This window comes from Pagrus pagrus (assembly GCF_965226575.1).
Source record: "Pagrus pagrus genome assembly, chromosome: 21".
Lineage (NCBI taxonomy): Eukaryota > Metazoa > Chordata > Actinopteri > Spariformes > Sparidae > Pagrus > Pagrus pagrus.
This window is the reverse complement of record NC_140208.1, coordinates 19844511-19869811: the sequence shown is the minus strand read 5'-3', so window position 1 is coordinate 19869811 and position 25301 is coordinate 19844511. Positions and strand designations below refer to the sequence as shown.

The 25301-nt window shown below is 41.3% G+C and overlaps 1 protein-coding gene across 2 annotated transcripts in view; it reads right to left on the bottom strand.

Annotated features, from left to right (window-relative positions):
* Positions 1-25301, bottom strand: part of spata20 (spermatogenesis associated 20) — a 45165-nt gene that overhangs the window by 19545 nt on the left and 319 nt on the right. Inside the window, exons 1-14 of one of the 2 annotated variants that reach the window (XM_084342082.1) lie at positions 25209-25284; positions 24014-24142; positions 23869-23933; positions 23628-23782; positions 23392-23535; positions 22927-23128; positions 22700-22830; positions 21479-21583; positions 20930-21004; positions 19371-19583; positions 18843-19035; positions 16929-17097; positions 8211-8419; positions 981-1180 (exon numbers count right to left, since the gene is read on the bottom strand). In XM_084342082.1, the coding sequence (XP_084198208.1) occupies positions 981-1180; positions 8211-8419; positions 16929-17097; positions 18843-19035; positions 19371-19583; positions 20930-21004; positions 21479-21583; positions 22700-22830; positions 22927-23128; positions 23392-23535; positions 23628-23782; positions 23869-23933; positions 24014-24129 (1977 nt within the window). In that variant the 5' untranslated portion in view covers positions 24130-24142; positions 25209-25284. Of the gene's footprint in view, positions 1-980; positions 1181-8210; positions 8420-16928; positions 17098-18842; positions 19036-19370; positions 19584-20929; positions 21005-21478; positions 21584-22699; positions 22831-22926; positions 23129-23391; positions 23536-23627; positions 23783-23868; positions 23934-24013; positions 24143-25208; positions 25285-25301 lie in introns of those variants that run through there. The other variant, XM_084342081.1, reaches the window with a different exon arrangement.

The following is a 25301-nucleotide window of genomic DNA, read 5'->3' as shown; positions in this document are numbered from 1 at the left end:
TAAACATGATATTCATTTCTTTCTGTTTCATTTTACTATTTGCTAGATGGTTACATCCTTCGATAAAGTACGTTTTAAATATAGACCCTGTTAACTTTTGGTGCCGATCCGGATAAAGGGAAGGATCCAGGAATCTTTTTCGCACTTTTCTATAACATTGTCAGATTGAGCATTTTTTGACAATTTTGTTAATTTCTCAGGGAATAATACAAGGATCTTGATGAAGAAAATCAGACATATTTAGGTGGCTGGTATCTATGAGTGAGTACAATTTCATCCTAGATCTGGTGGTCTTAAATTATGGTTAAGCAGTGGAGGTATGTGCTCTACGGAGTGTCATTCTAGTTTTATATTTTATTGTTAGATTCATCGTTTTTTCTATTTATCTACTTGTTAGACTTATTAAAGAGTTATGCTCCAAAGAACTTTGCGATGCATTGTACTGTGTCTGATTGTGTATGTGACAATAAAACTTGAAATATCTTATAATCGTGAATACAGAAAAGTTGCAGCAATGATTTATGAATCAGAACATTATCAAAACATTTACTGACTGAAACTATCTATTGGTCTCACTGAAACAGAAACACGGAGGCTTGCTGTCGCAGTTATTTTTTATTTCAGTGCCTGCTCATTGATGACAGCATTGAGTCAGCAAGGCCAATATGGTGATGTTCATTGTTTTACCAGCTTCTTACTCTTTGCTTTTGTTCGTTTGCTGTGTATTGTTCATTCAGTTCTTGTTGATAATTCTAATGTCTATAGTGCTTGCACAATTTGTCAGGCAAGCTGAAACACTTGCTTTCAGTAGGCGGACATGAAATCAAGCTCAGGCTAACAGCCAGGTAAAGACACCCACTCCGAAGGCTAACCTAGCCCTGAGGGCTAACCACAGAAAAAAGGTATCCCTTTATCTCAGAGAAGAATCTTCGATGTGTGTTAACACAGATAAAACATTAAGTGGTAATAGATGGACTAACCTGTTTCAGCGTGTAGTGCTGGGCCATGAGAGCCCGGACCATTTCAGGCAGTGCTATGGGGACCTTGGTTAGACGGTCGGAGAAGGCTGCCAGCAGCCGTTGGGACGTCTGGAGCCACTCCTGTCTTCCAGTGTAGTGGGACAGGCGCAGGAGATTGGACGCCGACACTGAGTTTGCACTGGGTTCAGCTCCATCCTGATCTGAGACACACACACAAACACACAAAACATTACAAGTCCTGAATCCACCTTTACAAAGAGGCCAAACATTTTAAAACTTAGTCTACACTTAGTCATACAATCGATCATAAATCAGGAAAAATGATATCAGGATCAAAAGACAACAGATTTTATTTCTCTACTATGTCAGGAGACATAAATCTTGTAACAAATCTGATGCTTCTGGTCCAAAACATGAGGTTATCTTTTATTATTTCACACTAATACAAAAGATGGCAAACCACCATTTACAATACAGACTCAATAGACTATCTTCCAATGACTTCCCCCACTACACAATCATGCCAGAGTCTCTTAATGTGTAGTGTGATGTGATGGGACTAACAGATGACCTAATGGCTTAGCCCTGTGAAGTGATTGGTCCTTATCTCTTATCAGTGTCCAATGAGAGCCTGGAGGAGATCTTCTCATAACCCATGACCTCGCTAGATGTCTGCTTCTCAGCAGTACTCTGATCTATGTCTGTGTCAATGAATGTGTATGTGTGTGTGAGAGTGTGTGTGTGAGAGAGAGAGAGAGAGAGAGAGAGAGAGAGAGAGAGAGAGAGAGAGAGAGAGAGAGAGAGAGAGAGAGAGAGAGAGAGAGAGAGAGAGAGAGAGAGTTTTAAGTTGCTTTTAAGTCCAACAGCAATTTTAGGTCAAACACTAAAAATAGCAAAGATAACCCTGCCACACACACATACACACACACACACAACTCTGTACACTGCATATACAATATTTTTTATGACAAGCATGAATTAACAATCACATATAGATGCACGTGAACACCCATGCATGACTGATCTGCAGAAATAATTTCATTTTATCCTGCAGTATGTTTCAGCTCTCCTCGAGCCCCATGGCAAGGAGGCTTCAACATACATAAACATAAACACACACACACACACACACACACACACACACACACACACACACACACACACACACACACACACACACACACACACACACACACACACACACACACACACACACACACACACACACACACACACACACACACACACACACACACACACAGAGCTAACATACATACACGGAGGTTAAGAGAGCGAGTCTCTCCACTTTCCACATTTCACATATTTCTCTTCTTAAAAGAGCCCCATGGAAGGAGGTCATATACATACACAGCTGTGACAAAACTGCCTCCAAACTACACACACACAGACACACATACTGTACAGGAAGACTGGGGCTGCCAAGAATTTAATTTCTGTGGCTTCAAAGCTTCGGTGAGAATTACCCACACATGTGCGAAGCTTCGATATCTGAGTGGGGCAACACGAGCTAACATCAAACTATTCACCTATACTATTTGCTCTCACTGTAATTATAAGTCTGATGAGAGATGAGGACAGGAGGGGACACATCAGCCACTGTCCCCACCTCCAGAGTTTCGTAAGGCAATTTGAGGAGAACGCCATAGAGGCAGCTCAATCTTTTGCTCTCTTTATCAGCCTTTGCCTCTTGTTAGGTACAGCCACCTTTCTTCAAATACTAGTGCAGTGGCAGAAGCCTCAAAGTATTTGTGACAGTCCTAAAAAGACCCAGGAAAACACACACTAATGAACAACTAATGAACATCACACAAAGCAATGACAGGATAGCCCAGAAAAAGAACACAGTGCATTAAAAGACTACGGAGCTCCAAAGTGTTCAATATTAAAAGCATAAATAAATAAATATGAAATTAATAATTACCCACACAATATGTGCAAAATACATGCGTAAAACAATAATTTGTGAAATATTTTTCACCACAGTAAAACAAATAAAAGATCAAATAACATTTCATAATCATAAGTTCAGTTATGACTTCTTCCATTAGATCAGAAATTGCCAGTGATTTATACACATATTTAGATTCATATATCATATTCAATTATTTCATAATGTCCATTTTAATTCCTTTAATATTGAAAATGTCTGGTTGCATCTGGGTCTGGCTGTATCCCATTGACTTGTGTCAAGTGAGAACACATCAACATGCATTTTTAGCCACAAGAGACAAAAAAATATTTGAACAAACAGCTGATTTTGGCTGTTTTTGAATCAAAGTGAAATATGCTTCTCGACAGATACCGTGCATCAGTTTTAACCTTACTCCTTCAAAACAAATACACACAGGAGAGCGTGGCAGGGCTGTAGAATGTAGAGTGGCAGTGTGGCGGGGTAATCCGTCTTGCAGTGACAGGCTACGCTGCTGGGACAGGCGTCCACACAGCAGCGACTGTAGCGTCACTAATGGGCTTCAACCTTACTCGGTGCCGCCACCATTATGGCACAGTCAATCCTCTCAGATGAGAAACCTCTCACACGTCAGCTCTGATAAACACACACAGATGTAGGTGTGACGCCGCACTGGGACAGGCACTCCCGCACACACACAAGCTCACACGCACATTCAGCCATCATCTCTGATCTGTCAACAGTTCTTAACAAGAATAACTATTAGCTTCTTCCCTGTTCCCTCACCCTACTGTGGTACCACGCTCCTGTCTGAACTATTTGCACATTCTATCTGTCATACGCACAAGCATGTGTGCTATTATTTTCACGTGGAAAACTATAGAGTTATAGCATCTGGAACATTTAAACTGACAATCTTACAGATAGAATTCTCACTTTAGAGTTTGCTTTTCTTAGGCAGACGTTAAATGTTAATGCACAAGACTTGCTTTGTGCTTTTTCAAGCTGGCCCATATGACACTGACCAACAGAACAGCTGAAGAAGTCTCAACCTCTGAGGTTCCACGGCACACTCGAAAAAGAGTTTCTCATCAGATTACACAAACCATAAAAAAGAAAGACCAAAGCCAATCATATGGGATGGGTGAATAATAAAGTACATTCTGTATTATCCCTGTGGTGTGGATTTATGCACCTTAGAGGACAAGTAATAGTGGCAGATTGTTTTTCCTTTACCTCAAACCAAAACCCAGAAGTAATAAAACATTCATGTGTACCGGCTGTAGGAAAGAAAAGAGAAAAGTAACAGCATGAGATGCAGCGGGATATTACACTGAGAACAGATGACGAGAATAAGAATATAAATACAAATATGAGAAGCAAGCTGGTAAAATAAATGGTTGCTGTCAGACAAAGTATCTCAAAGGCAAAAACAAAAACAACTAGATCCAGACTGGAAACTCTGGTCTCATGGATCAAAGGTCAGTGCCTGCATGTCTACAAGGTGTCAGCCTCTCTGAACTCCCAGCAGCCATCAGTTTTGAGGGGTGGACTGGCAGTGCTGTTCACTTCAAGGTCAGACTAATGTATTTTATATCCCTTCAAACTCTAGGTCCAAAAACTATTTTGGCCAGACATTGTGAGATACTGTAGCTTTGCAACATTTAACTGCATACTGAATAAAAGTTATTTGGAAATCATTCTGGCACATCTTGTGTGTTAAGTATTTTATTGTTTTGCCAATTTTTGCTTTTAAACAGATATATTGAAATCACTGGATCTCTTGGCTGACAAGTAACAAAGAAGTGCAGTACAGTAAAGCCTAACACATTTGAAGGTAGATTAGAAAGTGCATCTCATTTGATGTGTTATTACATCATTTGTCTCCCAGAGAACATTGAAATACTTAGTTTAAAATTTTTTTTTTATCTATATTTATGTCTGTCAGACTATAGCATAAAGATACACAAGACAGCGTCTATAGCCAGGTGAGCTGCTCTGTGAGGCTGTGCTGAGCTAAATGCTAATTCCAGCATGCTAATATGTTCACAATGACAATGTTTATGCTGTTAATGTTTAGCAGATATGTTTACTATGATAACAATCTTTTGTTAGTGTGATAGCATGCCAACATTTGCTGATCAGGCCTAAAGTACAGGTGGTGGAGATTAGCTTTGTGGGTATTTGGTCACAAAACAAAGTGTTGGACCAATCACAGTTCAGGATGTTTCTTTAATTTATTATCATCTTTAATTGATAGTTATTATTGGCATAATAAAAACACAATTAAAATATTGAGGAATAATACTTACATTTATTTTGCCCTATGTAAAGAAATAGGTTTTAAACAGTAAAAAAGTCGTCTATAAACAGAACACAAAATTTAGTAACAGAATTTTGGGAAAAGTTCTGTACTCCATCCCTGGTCACTGCTTGTATCTCGAGCCCTGCAGTAAGCTACAGCATTTTAGCAGTGCACTTAATTGCTATTCTGATCAACCTTTGTAGAGACAAAGATCTAACTATTTAGAGCAAATATTGGCCGATAAGGATCGGTGGCACTCTTAGTTATTAGAACTGATTCTGAAAAGAGCATGAACGTGTGGTCACTCGAGTCAGTAGGATTTATCCAGTGGGCCGGATGAACGTCTTTACAGAATTTCATAGCAATCCATCGAGTAGACGGTAAGACATTTCAGTCTGGATCAAAGTGGTGAAGATTCAGGATGTAGGTACGATGTGAGATGAAAAGAGACAGAGGCAGAAAATGGATTTCTGATTCCCACTATACATTGGGCGAGCTGTTTCAGTCTTTCAAAGGCAGATGGACGAAGACAGGCTGGAGACAGATTTGACAAGTGCAGTGATCAAAGTAGCTGAAGAATCAGAGCATCAATCTTTGAGTGCTTTCAGGGCAGAGAAGTTCAACTTGAGTGAGAGACGGCCTGCACTTCACCGGCGGTAGATACGGGAGGTCAATATTCTTCTGCTCTTTTCTTTTATCCTCTACCTAGTCATCCATCCTATCCTTGCCTTCCTCATCTACTGTGGATCAAGTGTAGCAAACTGGCAGCGATATCACAGCAGAGGCTTGTATCTCGTTGAGCACTGGATCAATCAATAAAGTGAAAGATATGTACAAAAGACACCGGTAATTTAATATTTTTGTTCAGCTAAATGACAGCTGTCCATTCATGCTTCTTTTGTTCCTACAAATAACTGTTCAAATTGTGGCACGTGTCAATTAGCAAACTGTCTGCAGTGACTGCAGGCCTGAAACCCCAAATTTATGCATCTGTCTGAGCAATCCATCCTTGAACTTGTCTAAGCCTCAGAGGTATGCAGCCGTAGTACTTCACCTGTCCATCAATCCTTCCCTGTATCTCTCAACCTATTAAAGCCACAGCCAGCAGCAGGAGCATCAATACCTTATTTATTTTCTACGACTGGATGGTAATGTCATTCTGTCTGTCAGCCACTTCGGTCCTGACTAAAATTTCCAAACTACTGGCTGGATTGCCATGATATTTGTTCAGGTATTCATGGTCTCCAGGCAATCTGTTAATATTTTCTTTAGCATCACCATGAGGTTGAATTGTTGTTTTGAGTCTCAGCAACCATTAAATGGATTGCCAAAGTATAATTGATCACTTAACCTTGCTTCTAGCACCATCATCAGGTCAAAATCTTATTCAAATAAAACTTTGTCTTTTGATCGACTCCCTGGATAACTGATGATATCATCCTTAGTCTCTGCTACAATCTGTGTTTCATGATAAGGAGCAATATCAGCATGCTCACATGCTTAAGTGAGATGGTGAAAATGGTAAACATGTACTTGCCAAACATCAGCATGTTTACATTTTTACTGTAAGCCAAAGATGTATAATGTGAACTGGATACATTTCCTGATGCAAATCCCCAGAATGGCCTTTTCCCACCTAAAAAACATAGTTCGTCTCCGCCTATCACTCTCCCTCTCTGCTGCCGAAACTTTGATCCATGCCTTCATCACATCCAGAATAGACAACTGCAACAGCATTCTCAAATCATCCAAAGTCCTAAATAAACTACAAGTACATCCAGAACTCCGCTGCTTGCCTGCTCACCCACTCCCGTGACCACATCACCCCTGCCCTCCAGAACTTCCACTGGCTCGCTGCCCCTCTGATGCCAACCTCCTGCCCCCAACATTCAGGACCAAGCACGGGACCTGGGGCAATAGGTCCTTCTCTATAGCTGCCCCCACCCTCCGGAACTCTCTCCCCAAACCCATCAGAGATTGCACCGATCTGTCCGAGTTCAAATCATTAATCAAAACTCACCTTTTCAGAACTGTGTGATTAATATTGTTTGATGTAAGTTTTTAGATTTGCTTGTAGTGTGTTGCTTTTATGATATTTGTTTCTAGTGTATTGCTTTTATGTTTGCATGTAAAGTGTCTTTGAGTCTTAAGAAAAGTGCTATACAAATAAAATGTATTATTAATTATTATTATTATTATTATTATTATTAGTATTATTATTACTATTACAGCGTCAAAGGCAAGGCACAATTCATTCCTATTAGAGCTACTCTGTGGTGCATGAATCCAAAAAAATCCAGGTACATCCTCGGATGTTCCCCATAGTGCCCGCATTGTGCGGCCCATAGAGCGTGCACACCTCAGACTTCCGTTGGCCGAGCTTGCTAACTTCCAGTTTAGCCGTGGGCTAACTTGGAAAGGGATCAAAAGGATAACATGCAGCACTACTAGACGTTCCAAATGTTATCCAACCAAATGAATCAAAATGACTGTGAAACAAAGCATTTTACATCCACTTCTTTTATAATCTAAGCTTTTGGAAAAGAGACTTTTTATTGGCCCATGTGCATCATGTCACAGTGTACAAGGTTTGGCCACTATGTTGAATTGGCTTCAAAGCCTGGCGCTCCTCCTGGAGGCTTGTTGTAAGTATGTTAGCATGGTGACTTTAGCATTAAGCTCAAAGCATCGTTGTGCTTAAGCCTCCAGGAACGGTGCAGGGCTTTGAAGCCAGTTTTACATAGTGGCCAAATCGTCCAATTACAATGTCAAGTGAAGCACAGGGGTCCATAAGACTGTTTCCCATAAGCTTATCTTGTGAAAGGAGGACCACTGTTTTACTCCTATTTAGCAGAGGGCAAAAACAGAAGTTAGCCACTCAGCTGGTGGGACTTTCGAGACCTAAGTAGTCGATATCAGTCATGTTAAGGGAAGAGTTTGTTTCAAAATATGTACTGATGATATCTGTTTATTCATCAATGTGTCCGTCCCTCACCCTCTTTGAGTTGCAGCAGCACAGTGTTGTCACTGGGGTCGCTGCAGAAGTAGCCTCCGCCCTGGTCATCCGAGAACAACTCGTCCTGCCTGAGCTGTAGCTCCTCGGCCCACTGTAACCACTCCGTCTGCAGCGTGGCCTCGTACAGGTCCAGCAAGCCGCAAATGACGAAGGCATAGTCATCCAGGAAGCCAGAGATAGGCGGATATCTGGAGAAAAAGCAGGAGGAGGGAGATGAAAAACCAGAGACGCGGGAGAAGAGCGAGAATGAGGACAGTTTTCATTAAGAATTTATTGATAGATCAGTGCGAGAAATGTAGAGATGGGTTACTGTTGGTGAACTAGTTCAGCTTCTTGTTTTCCTCCCCCCTCATTTTTTACATACCAAATGCTTGTTTACAATGCCGGAAGAAGATCAGTCTATAGTTTCAGTCAAAGGCAGTACAGAGAGCCAGAAGAATTGGCTTGAAAGAAGTGTTTGTGACAGGGCTACATTGCGATACACATTGCGGGTTGAATATAATCTCTCCCTAAAGCATTTTTCTCTATGCAAAATTACCCATCTGCCTTCTCTGTGCCTGTCATACTGTAGAAGGCATCAGAGACATTTATACATGCACAAACAGTCTTTGAAGTTTCAAGTGAAGCAGGACAGTAATTAGACAAATCTGTTTACAGTTAGACCTCCCTCTAGCATCAATGTGCCACCTCTGCAGTCACCTGTCTCTCCCTCTATCCTCTATCAGGTAACTTTTACACCCTCTAAAATGTTTATCCTACAAAATCTTTTCATTTATATTTACTTTATTTTACCGTAAAATCCTCTCTACATCTGGAGTTTTCTGTCCATATTAATCTGTCTCCATTTTAAAACTTGTTCTGGTTGGTTTTTACAGCCCGACAACAAAACCCCTTTGGCCCCCCCATCCGATTCCCACAATGGCACCCCTTTTGGGTGAGTGCAGGGGGACGGACGGTGACAGGAAGCCAGATAGTGCTACATCAGGCGAGGCTGGTGGCTGGTGGTCAAGAGGCTGAAAACAGGAGAAGGCTTTGGAGGAGATGAAGTGCATGGGGACTTTGAGAGGTTATGGGGAGGTGAGGAGTCTAATCTAGGCCTATCTTTACCAGACAGACAGAGGTTGACTCATAAGTCGAGAGGAGACAGCAAGCACTCGCGGACTAGACAGGACAGGGCTGCTTTAAAGAAAATCCAAAGGTGAAGAATGTATTTGGAATGTGACATCATGACATTTCAAGCAAGCTAAGAAGTACTGTAAGTGTGTGACGGTCTGCTGGAGTCTGCGTGACATGAAATTTTGTCAAAGGGTGCACTTGCAATTTTTGTGCATAACTGTGGCGGTGCTGGAAAGGGTCTCACTAAAAACTTGTAATCGCACCCATATTGGTTTGGTTTTGCAGTACATAGCAGTTCACGCTTCGGTGAGCTCTGTTAAAATCTCAGCCGTGCTCTGAGTGCATGTTCTTTTTCAATAGTTTGTGTGTTTGACCTCACATCTGTGTGCATGGAAAGGGATAGCCTGCCTGGTAAGTCAGTTTGGGTTGTTGGGTTTAGGCAACAAAACTACTTGGTTAGGTTTAGGCAAGAAAAGCACTTGGTTGGGCTTAGGCAAGACAACTACTTAGGGTTAGGTTCAGCAAAAGATCGTGGTTTATGTCAAAACAGTCCATATTCACTTTTGGTTTCACACGGGACACCAAGAGAAATAATTGTGAGAAAGTTCCAAGGGCAAAATTCCGAGTTTTTCCTAGAGTCCAGTGCTGGAAAACAAAATGGATGCAGAATACTTCTTCCTATAGATGCCAATCTACTGTGCATGTGTGGAACGTGTCATCTAAGCAGACTCGTTTAGGTAGTATAACCAGAACTACTACGTGTCTGCGTAATCCAGGTTGAAGAGTCTAAAGCAGTTCTAAAGGCTCTGTGACTGAAATTTTAACGTGATGAGACAGCATTTAAGTCCAGGATGTAGCATCATTGGGCCTCGTCCTGGTGTGCCAACCCGGAAAGGGCTCATTATTGCCCCCATGTGCTCAGAAAGCAACTTCAGTCATAGACACAAGTTGTATTTTATGTTTTAGGAGAATCTGAGCTTTTTTTTCACATGAGCAAAACTTTTCTACTCTTGGCACTCACCAAGCTAGCTCATCACAACTCTTTTTTTTCCACTAGTAAACGCCCTTCTCTCACACAGCGACATGTCATCCGGCTGAGGAGGTTCCAGTCACAGAGATGACAACTTGAGACAAAGACTTCAAGAGGGCTTCACTGACACACAAAAAGGTAAAAGCCTTTCAGAAGTACTCAACAGCCTTTTCATTCACACCTTCAGCAGTGCGTGTTAAATGACTCATTTCCCCGAGAGCAAAGATAAAACGCCTTGTCATTCTCCTGTATCATAGTGCTCGGAGACAGTTTTATAATAATAGCTTCATAATGGTTCTCTCATACACTAGCTACTTCACTTCCCCCTCAATAAAACCTATTGGGGCGACATGGGTCATGTAAACACATTGACTCCCATCATTTTTACAACAGCATTGACCTTTATGTTAGAGAATAATTTAAGAATACGCTTGCTCGTGCTACAGAGTGTACTGTTGAACTATTACCCTGTGCCATTACATATGAAATAACACATAATAATGTCACGTAGAAAAATAATAGGAGAGGGGATGAGAGAGAAAAATGGGAAACGGAGAGAGAAACTATAAGACACCCAGAGAGATTTCCCTGTTTGACTCATTAATCGGGACATTAACGGTGTTTGTTTTCCTGTGACAATCTACAGAATTCATCCAAAATTCTATATTTCTCATCTAATTGCTCTTTGTGGGCCGTTGCATGCTGTGACACCCAATACTTTACGTTCTGCTTTCTGTCACTGCACCTCCTCTCTCAAACCACTCACTGTATCTCTTAAGACCACGGGATACACTCCACAGGCAGTGTTAAGATTGACTTAAAATGGTGCATTAAAGTGTAAATGTAAGGCAGGGGGAGGTGTGACTACAGAGCATGCTGCTACACCATGGGAGTTCAGCTTAGCTTGGGCTCAGGTAAAGAGATCAAATTTGCTGACGACTTGGGCTAGCGGTATCAGACAGTTTGATAAATGTTCTTAAAAAGGATAGCTCTGGTGATATTCCATTTTAATTTCAACAAATCGCACGAAAAGACCAAAACCAACAATGAATTGATCCAGCTAACAAGTATTATGTGTATCTAAAGCCTTGTAGAGCTCTATTGCTGTCCAAAATCTATAAAAAACACATATTAGTGAGCCATACTGTTGCACAGGGTGTGTTCCCACATTACCACAAACACACACAATTTAGTTTGCTTTGAATCAATCCAACATGACGCAACCTTCTGGTGCTTTGAGTCTTGAGTGTACCGAATGCACTATTATTCTTGTTTGAATATAATTTGTGAAACACTACAATGCCTGACTAATGTAGCTTTGGTCTGGAGCTGTAACAATTAAACGGTAAAGCCACATCCCAGAATAACATTCTAGACAACAGTTTGCTTCCTAGTTGGTGGCAACAGTTTGGGGAAGGCATCTTACTGTCTTGACATGGCAATGCCCCCATCTACAAAGACAGCAGGTCCATAAAGAAATATTTTTCCCCATTTGTGAATGATTTAAAATGTCAAAATCGGTGATTCACTAATGCTCTTGTAGCTGTGTTTACAAAAGAACAGAGACTATAATACCACTGTATTAATGCCCATGGTTTTGGAATAACAGGTTCGAAAATCACATACAGGTGTAAAGTACTGATTACTAAATACTTCATTATTATTATGATTATTATTAAGGTGTTACAATACTTTCCAGCAGAAAGAAATGTTAGTTTGAAATTAACAGGAGAAATGAGTAATTAAAAGGGGTCATACAATTTTGAAAATAAACCGAAGGGAGCTGAAATCAAACGCAGGATGGTGACGTCCCAGTATTTTTTTCTCTCCACATCCACCTACTTGTGTGCATCTGAAGGAGAGAAAAAAACACTTCAAAGACGACACAGCTAGCTTGTCGGTACACTGCAGCTGCACAATTATCCTGTGTGCATGAAGATGATCAACTGACTGGTACTGGAAGTAACTCTGACAGCATCTAAGATGTTGGGTTTATCTTTTTCTTCACAGATCCTTTATTGGTTTGTTTGGAAAGATGGTTTACTTGAGGGAGAAGAACTGAGCTGAATGGAACTGATAGCACCAGGGATCCTTTATTGATTTTGTTGGGAAGAGGGTTTACTCAGGACAGGTTTAAGAAACTGAACTGTGTGAGGTAACTTGAACTCTAGAATTGTTATTTTTGGTGAATATTATCTGAACTTGTCTCACCCTAAGAAGAATTGGAAATTCTTGGAAACAGTTATCAGCACATAATAGCAATGATCTGTTGATATTTACAAATCCGGATGCGTTAGACCAACAATGCCATAGCAATCACTGCTGCAAAAAAGTGTTCAATTCGGAAATTGAATCGAGTTGTGGCCTTAAAATCAGAAGTCAAATCGAATTGAGGATTTGGATAATCGTGAATCCCCTAATAGTTAACATACCGTAATCTACAAAAGCAACCATGGCTGAACACAACAAGTGCAGTTCACAACCTGCGGACACCTCATTACCAAACAATCTGCAAGAAGAACTCATTGATAAGTAGTCACTGGAAAATGCGGCGCAAACAGACTACATACAGTAGGACCATGTCGACAAATCAAGTAAAAATTAGTCAACATCACCAGTGTTCCACCAGGACCTTGCCACTGTCTCATTGTTCCCGTTCTCATGACTCCCTCAGGTCCTGAAGACTCAATCATCCAGTGCCATGCAAGGGCCACAGAAAATCTATGGCATCAGCTCCTTAGCGCCTCCACAGGCCATTAACCCAGTTAGTCTTACCTACCATTCCTCCTGGCAAATTAGTCCATGGCCCATATGTGTTTTAACCATGTATGGAAACTAAACCAGGCTTGAAAATGGCCTTGGTAAGCATTCAACACTGACACCATCCTAAATTGGACAATTATGAATGAGAGAGAAGCCGTGGAACGAGGCCAGAGTGTTTCAGCACAAGTGTTTATGCATGCGTTTAAAATTGTATGCATTTTATCATGCCTGTTGTGGGTCTCCTGGCATATTTTTTTCTGCTGATTCGGTGGCATTTAACACTCACTCATTCACAGTAACTAGGGCACAGGGCTGGCCAACAAAACGAGGACACCTGGAGTGGTGTGTTTGTGTGTGTACGTGCATTTAGGTTCTGAAAATTCCCAGTCTAATCCACTGATTGAATGCTGCCACCAGCCGATCAGGGGCTGTATGTTATTGCTGGCTGTGTGGACTAACCTTGATTCCAAAAACAAGTCAAACCCTTTAAGAGCCCATGTTGCCCAACTTTACAGCAGAAATAAACATGTTTATAGCCTTGCACAAAAGCAGTTGTGGCCTCTCTCTCCACGCGCCATATCCTCAACTTCACCTCAGCTAATTCCACTCACTGCGCTTGACCTCTTGGCGGTGTTTGAGGTGTTGGTGTCTTTTGGAGAATTTTTAATGCAAATATTGGACAATTAATATTGCTTGCTGTGTGGTTAGTTTGACTAACAGCCTGGAGCGGAAGGACAGACGCTGATGTTTTGGATTAATGAGCGACCCTGTTAGCATTAGCTGGCACACAGCTGCTGGAGCTGCCAAGCTCTAAAAGAGACAGCTGTGGGCAGAGCTCAGAGCTTCTGGAAGAAACCATTGAGAGTCAAGGAGAGTACAGAGTTTGTTTGTTTTTTAAACTTTTGGGATTATAAGTAGTTTTAGCTTCACCCTCCCTCTCAAGCTGTCTGCAGCAATGAGTCGTGGAGGTGCCGACGTTCACTGTAACATGATGTAATTCTTTCTTTTTTTTACTTATATTCATGAACCTAAAGAGAAGAAATTGGGAAAAGACACGACACTGCAGGATTACAGAAAGAAACCGAGTATCTGGTGAGTGCTTCTTTGGTCAGAGACAAAATTGAAAACAAACACACACGCCCCCTCATTGCTGGTTGTTGCTCCTTATCTTGCCGGTAATGCCCTGTAAGGTATTCTGGCTGTATGGGGCAAATAAACTTGCAGTCAAACTCACATAGGTAACTAGAATAAACACAAATGATCGAGCGATCAAAGTCACATGAGTAATGTGAGGCAAAAATTTTCTGTGTACCCATGTGTTAGTTAGGCAGAGTCAGGTAGTGCCAAGATGGCAACAGCCAGTATCACCGACATTGAACTTCAAAATGGCTCTTCAGAAAGCTATGGTTATAGGTATTGGTTACAGTAACGGTGGCTCTGTCCACCATTTTATACAGTCAATGGGTGGAATGCAACATTGTAATACTATGCACAAATCAGGAACAACCATGTTACATTAGCCAACTAGTTAGCTACCGAGATATCAGCAAACTAGTCGTGATTGTTTTATGCTTGCTATAAAGAGAAGGGCCATAAGACATTGAAAAACCAGAGTTATCATAACCCTTTTTTTGAAGTGTGTCTGCAAAACCTCTGTTCGGATGGCGATGTAGCCCTCACACTTCACCCTTCCCCTCTATCCCAACAAGAAACAGGACACCGCGACACCCTACCTCTAAGTGGTAGGTGCAAGGGGTGTGTTGGGATTGGGCCAAGAAACTGGAGCCTCTGAGTACGTCTGCTTTCATCTGAGTAATTCCCTAAAGTTGATCAGTGCGTTTATAGCGCTGGGCAAAATTCCAAACACATACAATCAACAAGAGACTGTATATTCTTCAGCTACAGATCCTCACCTCTCACTGTCAAAAAGCTCTGACCAGGGAAAAAAATCTTCAACATCATTTGTCATTCAACAGGCATCTTTAATCCACTTTAAATATGGACAACCTTGTTTCAAATTCACAGTATGATAGAGACTAGAGGAGAAATCTAATTACTGCCCTGTGCATGTAAATGCAGTTTTACAGTAACCAGGTTACTGCAGTGCATTTGAACATGTTCTCTGACATCCTGCCCTAACCTGATTTATCCCAATAGCCTTGTTTCCTGTTTGTGTATAAACTGTTAGTCATCTTAGCACAGCACAATGCTTATTGCTCCTGTACCAAAAGTTGAATTCCCCCTTTCAGAACTTGCTACATTATTTCTTTGGTCCTGGATGTCAGTGAATATTACTGCATTAGTGTCCCTGAAAGAGGAAGACACTAAACAATTTTCCAGGCATGACTCACCAGTATCTGACTTTTAGTGGCGCCTCGAGGCAATGTTTGGACGAGTGGGTCCCTGCTGTGTTTGAATTAATTCCTGCCATTGGTAACATGTCATTTCATTGATGGACAAGTGGCAGTAATGTACCAGGAAAAGTATCTATGCTTTAGCACATGAGAAAAGAAGACCGCAAGCTAGAATATATGAATGTATGCAATGCAGGAACATTTGTTCTTTAAAATGAAAATCAGCTTGGCAAACGTTTTAAGAGGAAATGTACTTGAACACTGAATGTAAGAACTGTTTGACTCCACAGGGTACCTGGGGGAATTCACCCATTTGATTCATCTAAATCAAGCTGTTGAAGATTCACATTAGCCTCAGCTACACTTAAGAATGCATTTCCACACAATGTAAGGACTGTTGTTATTGGCACTTACTTACATTACTTACTTGAGATTGCTAAGGAATTTAGAAATTAATTTGCAGTGAGTAAGGGGAAGACTGAATAAATAATAAATAAAGTCTTTTTCTGAGACTCTTAATCAGGTCAAGAGTATTCTTTTAAGAAATAAAATAAAGTATTTTCTGGTTTTTGACTGCTTTTGTCGACTTCATTAATGTTTAATGATGGAAGTATTTGGACAGTGACCATATGCCAGGGTTAAGCAGCAGGAGGCCTGCCAGAGACCCAAGTTCCTTCAGACCTTCGGATCTGTCCTCAATCGAGACTCCCTGCCTACTGACATTATTAAAACATCTCTTAATGTCTCCGTCTGACACAAGGAAAGCCTGAACTAGTGTTATTCAACAAAGCAAGACTAAAAATCCCAAGATCATCACAAGGCATTTGATTTGTTTAGCTTCAGGAGGCATGATGTCACTTTTCCTGTGAGCAAGGTCAAAACACAGGTTGTAAAAATGGGGTGTGGAGACCGTCAAGGGTCCCACTTCCATCACTAAAATATCACCATTTATCCAGAAATTTTAACCACGGGATTATGTATATGAGTGACAATTGTGATCACAGGTTTCAGTACAAAAACACTGTAGTCATACAAAAGTAATCACAGTCTTTGGACAACCATGGCACAGGTATAACCCCCATCTAAAGACTCTACAGTTTAACTCTCAAAACCTCAACTAATGTGCTTCCTGAGGACTGTGTGCAGGTGGGTAATCAGGTTGGCTTGACAGCGACCTGGCAACATGACTAGACAATCTCACAAGTGACAGTTAAAATGCTACTAAATCCTGATTGGTGAACAGAAGTGTTTGACATCACGTTCTAACTGAGCACAACAGAGTTAAAATCACTCAGAGGATCACAGACAAAACACCCACAAAAACAGAAATCTCTCAAGCGCAATCACCAACACCAACTCCAGCAGAAAGTAATTTGTTCTTGTAATAAAAAGAAGGCATGCTGGGCTGCAACATTATCAAAACTCTCTTCTTACATCTGTTGCACCTCCATTTCATCTCCACGGTAACAGGATCGGAGGATGATCTTCTGCTCAGCATCCCACAGGTGCTTCTTTATGAAGTTGCCAGCCTGCACCGCCCTCTCCAGCAGGTCCTTGTCCCCGAGCACAGCGCCAACACGAGCATAGGCTGACAGCATCAGACCTGCGGGCAGCAAAGAAGAAGTGACGGTGGGATGATTAGGTATAAAATGCCCGTTAATCATCTAAAAACATCCTGTCCTCTCTGAGGTAGCAACGTGTAGCCGCACCACAGTCCCAGCTTAGTTATTTTTCACACTCTTTGAAGCCTCCTTGTTCACACTCATTCCTTCTCTCTTACCATTCCTTCCTCCCTCTTTCCCTCAATCCCTCTTTCATGTGGCGTTTTTTAAAGCCTGGTGAGTGCACAGCCTGCTCTTCAAAGTGTTTGCGGCGAAGGACAGGTGATTAATGGAGAGGTTTCTTCATTAGAGAGGAGAAGGGGAGTCTTGTGTCTAATTGGAAAGTTCTCTGGATCGCAGAGCCTCATTACCTCACTAACACACTCTGTCTCGAGACGTCAGCCCTGGAAGCAAAATTTGTGGCTGCGTGAGTGTGTTTGCGTATGTGTGGTGGGCTTTTTGTTCTTGTAATTAATCACATCTGAGATAATGTGCTCAACAAACAATGTTGAGGGGTGTCCAAATTGGCGTCACACTAATGGGAAGTGACAACTAGTGGCTCTATAATAATCCGCAGACATTTTCATACTGCTCATGATAAATGTCTGAGTGGATAATTATATGTATAAATCTGACTATCGACTTCTAAAGTACAGTATACAGAGGCTTTTATATCTGCTCTTCTAATGCAGCTGCTTGGCAATCAACATTAGTTTGTTCGGAGTTAGAGAAGAAGAAACACATGGCAGTTTGGTACTTTGGCAGGTAGTGGGGCTCAGTACCAACACCTGATATGGATGGCTAACAAAACTTTTTTTCAGTGTGGGATGGTGTTTTGGGTCTGGAGTATTGAGCACTATGATGGCATTAGGCATAAGATTAAAGTGGTTAGATGCTTTCTGGATCACCTGTCATCTATTCAGCTTCCTGTCATTTTTTCCTTTAAGTTAAGGGACAGAGGGTGTTGTATGCTTTCAGATTGTAAAGCAAACTTTTGATTTTGGGTTACATTAGTAAAATTGACTTGGCGTTTGCTATAAAAAGAAAGGGTTTATGAAAATCAAATCAAGCTGCAGGAGGTATTTATTCAGCCTGCTCTATATGTGTCTGTCAAAGAGAGAGCTGAAGCAGATGTTCTAGAAATAATTTACATATTATGAAATCTGTCACATTTATTACTCAGATGTGGTGATTAATAACATAATGCTGCTGCCTCATTAAAAACAGTGACAGTGTTTCCAGCTTTGTTTATCACAAGTCAATGTTTTGTGTAAATGTGGCTGAATTAAATCTATCACTAATCTGAGCAAAAGCCCATCTCCCTGCACCTACTACCGAATCACCTGGAACATCAAGATGCACTCATACGCTGACTTAGACTGGCAACCCTGATTCCAAAAAAGATTGGGACGCTGTGATAACCATCAACATGCCCCATCCTTGCTTGTGAACACCTGAACCTTTTGAGGATGCCCCTTTCATACACAATCACCTGTTACCAACTGTCTACCTGCGGAATGTTCAAAACAGGTGTTTTTTCAAGTATTTCACAACTTTCCCAGTTTTTTGTTGTTCCTGTCCAAACATCAAATCCATAATAATCATATACTTACAAAAAATCAATTATGTCAAAAAGGATTATAACATTATCGCACTGTTTTCTTTATGTTTAACACAGCATCGAAACTTTCATGGTTGTAGTTCTATTGCTGTAGTGTAAACGTGTGTAAACCTGTCTAGACTTTACCATTCCAGGAGGCCAACATCTTGGTGTCTAGGTGTGGCCGCGGCCGACTCTTCCTCACTTCTGCCATTCTGGCTCTGGCAGCAGCCAGGAGCTCGTTGACTTTCTCAACACTGATGCCAAAGTGAGCAGCCGTTAACTCCACTGAATAACGCACAATCAGCACATTCTGGCCCTGCAGCTCCCCGTGGGGGTCCTGGCAGCACAGAGCACAGGGGATAAGAGGGTGTCCACAGAAATGAAGTCACACTGACCGCAACAGATGTCATGTTAAGGCCTTAATGGACCAGGTTTAACACCTTAAATTGTTATCAGAATAAAATAAAAGCAGTGATTAAAGAGTCTGCCTTACCTCTTCCATCTAGATGATTATTTTTATGACTTTTTGATTGATTTATGCATAAACACCTAATCAGTCTGTCTGAAACTTTTAAGAGTAATTCTTCAACTTCAATCTTTCCACACATCCATCCACTCTTTCATTTCTAGCTGAAATCCAAGAATGGGTTGTGACATGAAATTTTGAAGTACCTGTTCTGGATTGACATTGCCCTGCATCTTCACCCCATAGTGGTGTATGAAGATGTCTGCCAGTGTGGCAGATCCAGTGGCACCCTCCACCACATCTGGCAACAGCTCCCGGACTTCTGAGGCTGTCCAGACGCAGAAAGCGCCTTCACGCTTTTCAGGTCCTCCCGATGCTGGGACAGAGTCTGCATCCTCTGCACTGTAGAAACCCCCAGACTGTTTCACACAATAGACAGGAGTGGAGAAAGTGGATGGAGAGAGAACATTAATGTAGTAGCCATAAAAAGACAATTTTGACAGTAATTGTTTGGGTCACAGGGTGTACTGAACCATGTAAGTTCATACAAAACCACACATACCAAACAGCTCAGGACAAATACACATAAAGCTCCACCACTGCCTTAGACCAGTCTGAAAAGCAGTATTTGACTGCCCTCTTTGGTCAATTCTTTCAAATCTGTTTTTTTGTTTTATACAGCCAGCATCACTGATGGACGTGGTTTGATGTGGTCAGAAGCGTGCTCCTTTGCATGTGTGTACCCACACCCAAAAGCGACGTTAACCAGTAAAGGTCACCAAAAACAACAAAAGCATGTTCAGGAGGTGTAAAGTATTCAGTTGAAGCACAGAAACCACAAGAAACAGTGTAAATCTACAGTTAAGAATGGAAATTACAAATCTGACGGTAATCAATGAAGCAGTTAAACCTTTCAAGGGTCTGAGAACTGTAAACACAATGGCATTTGTGTAAGCCCTGGTCATTTCAAGCGAAAAAAATAACTAACTGATAGAAATCAATAAATCAATCAACAGCTTTAAAGGGCCTGATTATACACTATATCATGTAAGCCATCTCTGGGCATGTATTAACCCTGTGAACAGTATTTTTACAGTCATGAAAAGAACTTGCGGCATCTACCTCACTGAGGGAAGATCTCAGCCACAGTAGCACAAAAGAAACATACAGTCTAGAGTAAAGTGCCTTTGAGACATTAATTCATTAGCGTATAATTACATAATAAATCTTGGGGAATATAATGATTACAACGAGTGTGGTTTTAATTGTGTGCCCCGATCGCTCCTGTCGACTCATTAATCAAAAGGAAAAAAGGGTTGACCCGCAGAGGAGAGCGAGGGGGTTTAAGAGGCTATTTGTCAACGGGGTCCCACCCCTTGCCCTCAAGGATGTACGAACACACAGATGTGCACACACAGGCAAACACGCACTTATTATCTCCTGGTGGAATTTACAGTTAATGTTTGTGCTTTGTCAGCAGTGGACACAGACAACAGCCTGTAGTTAATATTGCTCCATTTTTAATAGCCTTCCTTTGTCAGCATGCATCCCCTAACACAACATTAATACTAGCCTTAACTTGCAATCCTAACCCAAACCTAAACCTTATCCTTACTGCCCTCTCATTTTAGAATATTTGCCATTACTTCCAATTGAGGTTATCTGGTCCCCATCAAACGGTAACACGGAAATATGCAGACATAAACACACACACACACACACACACACACACACACAGGTCCTGACCATGCTGTAGATGATTCACCTTGTCACTCAGGTCTCTGGAGACGTAGAGCAGTATGTCCTTAGCCACATCTGCAAAGAGCTGCTCACCTGATACCTGGAATAGCAGAAACGCACACTGTCTTGTCATAGAATCATGATTCAACCATAACGTAACCTTAAGGATACCCTAATGTGATTTATATGCTGGATATTAACTACAGGATTCCATGCAAATGCTGAGGTAGTTTCTACAGTAAACCCTCATTAAACACAAGCTTGTATGTGTGGACCACATGTGTGTCTGTATTTGAGTTTGCCTGCATGCTGCATGTCCTAATTATTGACTTCTTGTTTCTGTCCCTGCCTACTCTGAATAAAAAAAAGGCCCTGCATACACTCAAGAGAAAACTAAGAACTGTGGTATTCAGATTTGATATTCTATTTTTAAAACGACAAAGGAAAAAAGAAATGTACCAACTGTGATATGTGTGTTTTAGAAGCCTCACTGTAATTATGACCATTACTTGGATAAGAGAGAGACAGACTGATGGTGGGATACCCTGTCAGAGATACAAAAAAGAGCACACACCTGGGAGGCAGTTACATAGGCTACAGCCAGCTGAGCCTGGTCGTACAACATCTTTTCAAAGTGAGGAACATGCCAGGAGGAATCTGTAGAGTAACGATGGAAACCCTGCAGAATTGAGACATAAACAGACAATAAATAGTTGTAGATGCTAAAATTCCATTCAAATTGGGGGTGGGTTAAAAAAAATAAAAATCGATTCACATAAGAGTCTAGATTTTTATCTCCTACGATTCAGAATTAATTCACAAATGTTTTAAAATAGATTTTCTAAATGTTAATTAATAACATGATGTTGACGGAACAAAACAGGCAGAACTGAACTGCGAGGGGAAGCGTGGTAGTGTAGTTATTTTGAAGTTCATCTTCAAAAAAGGCAGTAGTTTAAAGCATTTCTTTTATTTAATGACTGAATAATTACCGGTGACCGGTGATCCACAGCAACAAACGAGACCAATACACGCATTAAACAACTGTTTTACCTAAAAAAAAATAATATCTGCGTCTGCTTAGCCTCTAGTACAACTATGGACCCCACGGAGCTAAAAGTGCAGCAGAAAGGCTGCTGTAACTGCTGGACTTAACAACACAGCAGAGAGCACGCACTCTAATTTAATTATCCACATAAAGGAATGCAAGCTTTCAAATTAATAAATTCATTAATGAATGCAGTTAACTTTTTAAAATGAAATGGTTGCAGTTCATTTATCTTTATATCCCGTTGTGTCGCATATTGTATTTCAGCAGAATAAGGACAAACCTATTGTGGCACCATACTGGAACAAAAGACTCGACGTTTTGAGTCAAAAATCAATTCTGAATCGAATCGGACACCCAAGAATCGGAATTGAATCGTGACATTACTAATTACTAACTAACTAATACACACTAATTCAAATGATCTATATCATAATATCCAATACTACATTGCTCTGGTAAAATATGCTTCTCTACTGCCATATAACTTGAGAAGCATATTTGATCGAACCTGAAATAATAGAACACAGATTATCATTATGTTCATACAAAGAGACATACAGTACATGTCTGTGTGCTTGTCAGTGTGTCTGTACATAAACACACCCGGGCCGCAATTAACTATTATTTTCATTATTGCTTGATCTGACAACTGTCTTTATTAATTAATAATTGTATCAATAAAAATGTCAGAAAGCAGTGAAAAATGCCCACTGTAACTTGTTTTTCAGTTCAACATGTATGAACCTGTGCCACATGGTCGTGGATGCCTCCCAGTGCCATCATTCGGAGTGTGTGCAGGGTCATCTGAAGAGCCTCCATTCCTTCTGAGGTGGAGCGATTCACACACCAGTAAGACATGAGGAACATCAGATTCACTATGGACAAAAGGAAAGAGGGAGAGAAGGATAAATAAATAGAATCAGATAAAAGGTATTGAGTCACTGGTTCACCACGGTTCTTGCTGAGTCTACCTGGTGTCGGGAACTTGGGAGCATCTCTGAAGCCACCATACTCTTCCTCGTAGGAATGTGCCAGCTGCTGGAAGCAGCGATTAGCAACGTCCGGAGCCAGCGGAGGACTCTCTCCTGGGTTTGCAGAGACGGCTGTGCCTTTCTTTAGAGCTTCGAGGATCCTCTCGCCATTGGACTCCAAAGCAGGACGGTTATTCTGCCACTGAGGAGCATAAGTCATGCTTGTCATATGGAGGGATGAAAAAGAATGCACAAGGCTGAGAACAATCTACATAAACTACCACGTTAGCTGAAAATCTTATCTCATCATATACAAGCACCAAGTCAGTGATGACTTGATCTGATTAACTTTGTCCTCTTATATCAGTGGCGATGATGGGGCTTCACAACAGCAGCAATTATATATGTCATGCAATTTCCTGTTTAACAGGGCTGAACACATGGGGGAAAGAGGTCCTGTTCTACCTGGTCCATGATTCTGGTGAGAACTGTTTTGAGCCCAGGTTTTCTTCCATGGTCTCTGGGAGGGAAGTAGGTGCCTCCAATGAAAGGTCGAAGGTCAGGGGTCAACCACACACTCATGGGCCAACCTCCACCTCCACTTGTTGCCTGCAGACGTTAGCACACAACAGTGATGAGAAAGTATCAGCAGAGAAAAAAGTAAAAGAGGCCTCCGAGAGAAATCCTAAATCCGAGCATACCTGTACAAAGGTCATGTAGACCTTATCCACATCAGGTCTCTCTTCTCGGTCTAACTTGATGCAGACAAAGTTGTCACTCATGATTTTGCCAATTTCCTCATCCTCGAAAGACTCCCTCTCCATAACATGGCACCAATGGCATGTTGAGTAGCCCACTGACGTTCAGAAAAGGAGAGAGATTTACATAATACATTCCAGTATGATATGCATTTTAATATAAGGTGTGAGAGGGGCTTCTGACCTGATAAAAAGATCGGCTTATCTTCATTCTTTGCTTTGTCAAAAGCCTCTTTTCCCCATGGATACCTGAGACGAACATGATGTTAGTTTATACGACGTATCAGCTCTCAGGATTGTGTGCCGATCTGCAGTTTAAATGCACTTACCAGTCAACAGGGTTGTGTGCATGCTGTAGCAGGTAGGGCGACCTCTCATTGGCTAACCTGTTGGTGTGTTTGTGAGGGGAGGATGATGGCCCTTCACCCCCTGATGCCATGCTCATGAAGACAGATGAACTGGGCACACAAACATGTTGACAAGTTTAGTCACTGACTGTTGGAGTCTAAAATCTAAAATAAAGTGAATTATCCATCCCCCTGATGGCTATATCATAAAGCTTGATTAATGGTAGACACACCTGTCATTGACTGACATTCTGAGTAAATTTGATCGCAGAGAAAGAACATCTATCCAGGGAGTCTGCGCACTAAGTTATTGCCAAACAGATATTTTGTATGACCGATTCTGGTTTGTCATTGCAGGAAAAGTACAGGTGTGATTCCTGTTACAAATGGCTGCACTCCATTTAGGTGTTTCAATAGCTGGGAGGAAACATGTTTGCTAACTAACTATAATGCAGCCATCACTATGTAACGTTGCATCACCTGTGCTTTTTCTGCCATGTCATGTCTAACTGTCTTGTCAAAAATAACAGCATGGAGCCAAACTAACTGTCCACTTTACATTTAACTGCCTGAATTTGTATCTATGCTATGAAAATGAAACGTAATCACGCTTCCAGCTAGCTGAGACTGAAGAAGCGTATTCAGCAGCTCCCTACTACAGCCACTGTAGTTGTTAGCTAATCGACAGACATGCCGAATTGCATTTGAATGTTGGCCAATTTCTTACGACGTTGCTTATAAACGAAGGTTTATGCCCCAGAAAACACGGCTGAACACAGGTTCCGATATATAAAACCTTTTCCTAAAATTCGGCCATAGTTGCTGACCCATGGACACATGCGTACTTCACTATATACACGTTACCCAAATGCACTTAGCTAGCTGTTACCGTTAGCAGAGGGTGATGGTGAAATGAACATCCAGGTCGAAAAGCTGACAAATTGTTAGAAATTCGTGCCGCTTCGTGCTTATGCATTTACGCCGAATTAAAATACGAGGCCTTTGGACCTCGCTCAAATATCTTTACTCAAGGGACATGTCTCCTGACTAAAGCCAATATGAGGAAGATATTTATTTGCAAGGTTTTGTAATGAAGTTTCGCTCAACCCCTCTAATCGTCCAAAATCATGTCCACAATCGTCACAGCGGCTCCCATGCAATAAGCATCATGGCTTACCCACGTTTGACTTCCCATACATGTCCTAAATGAATTAATGTCCGCTGCCTGCAACTTGTCAAAACACAAAATCTAGCGTTAGCATTAGCAACC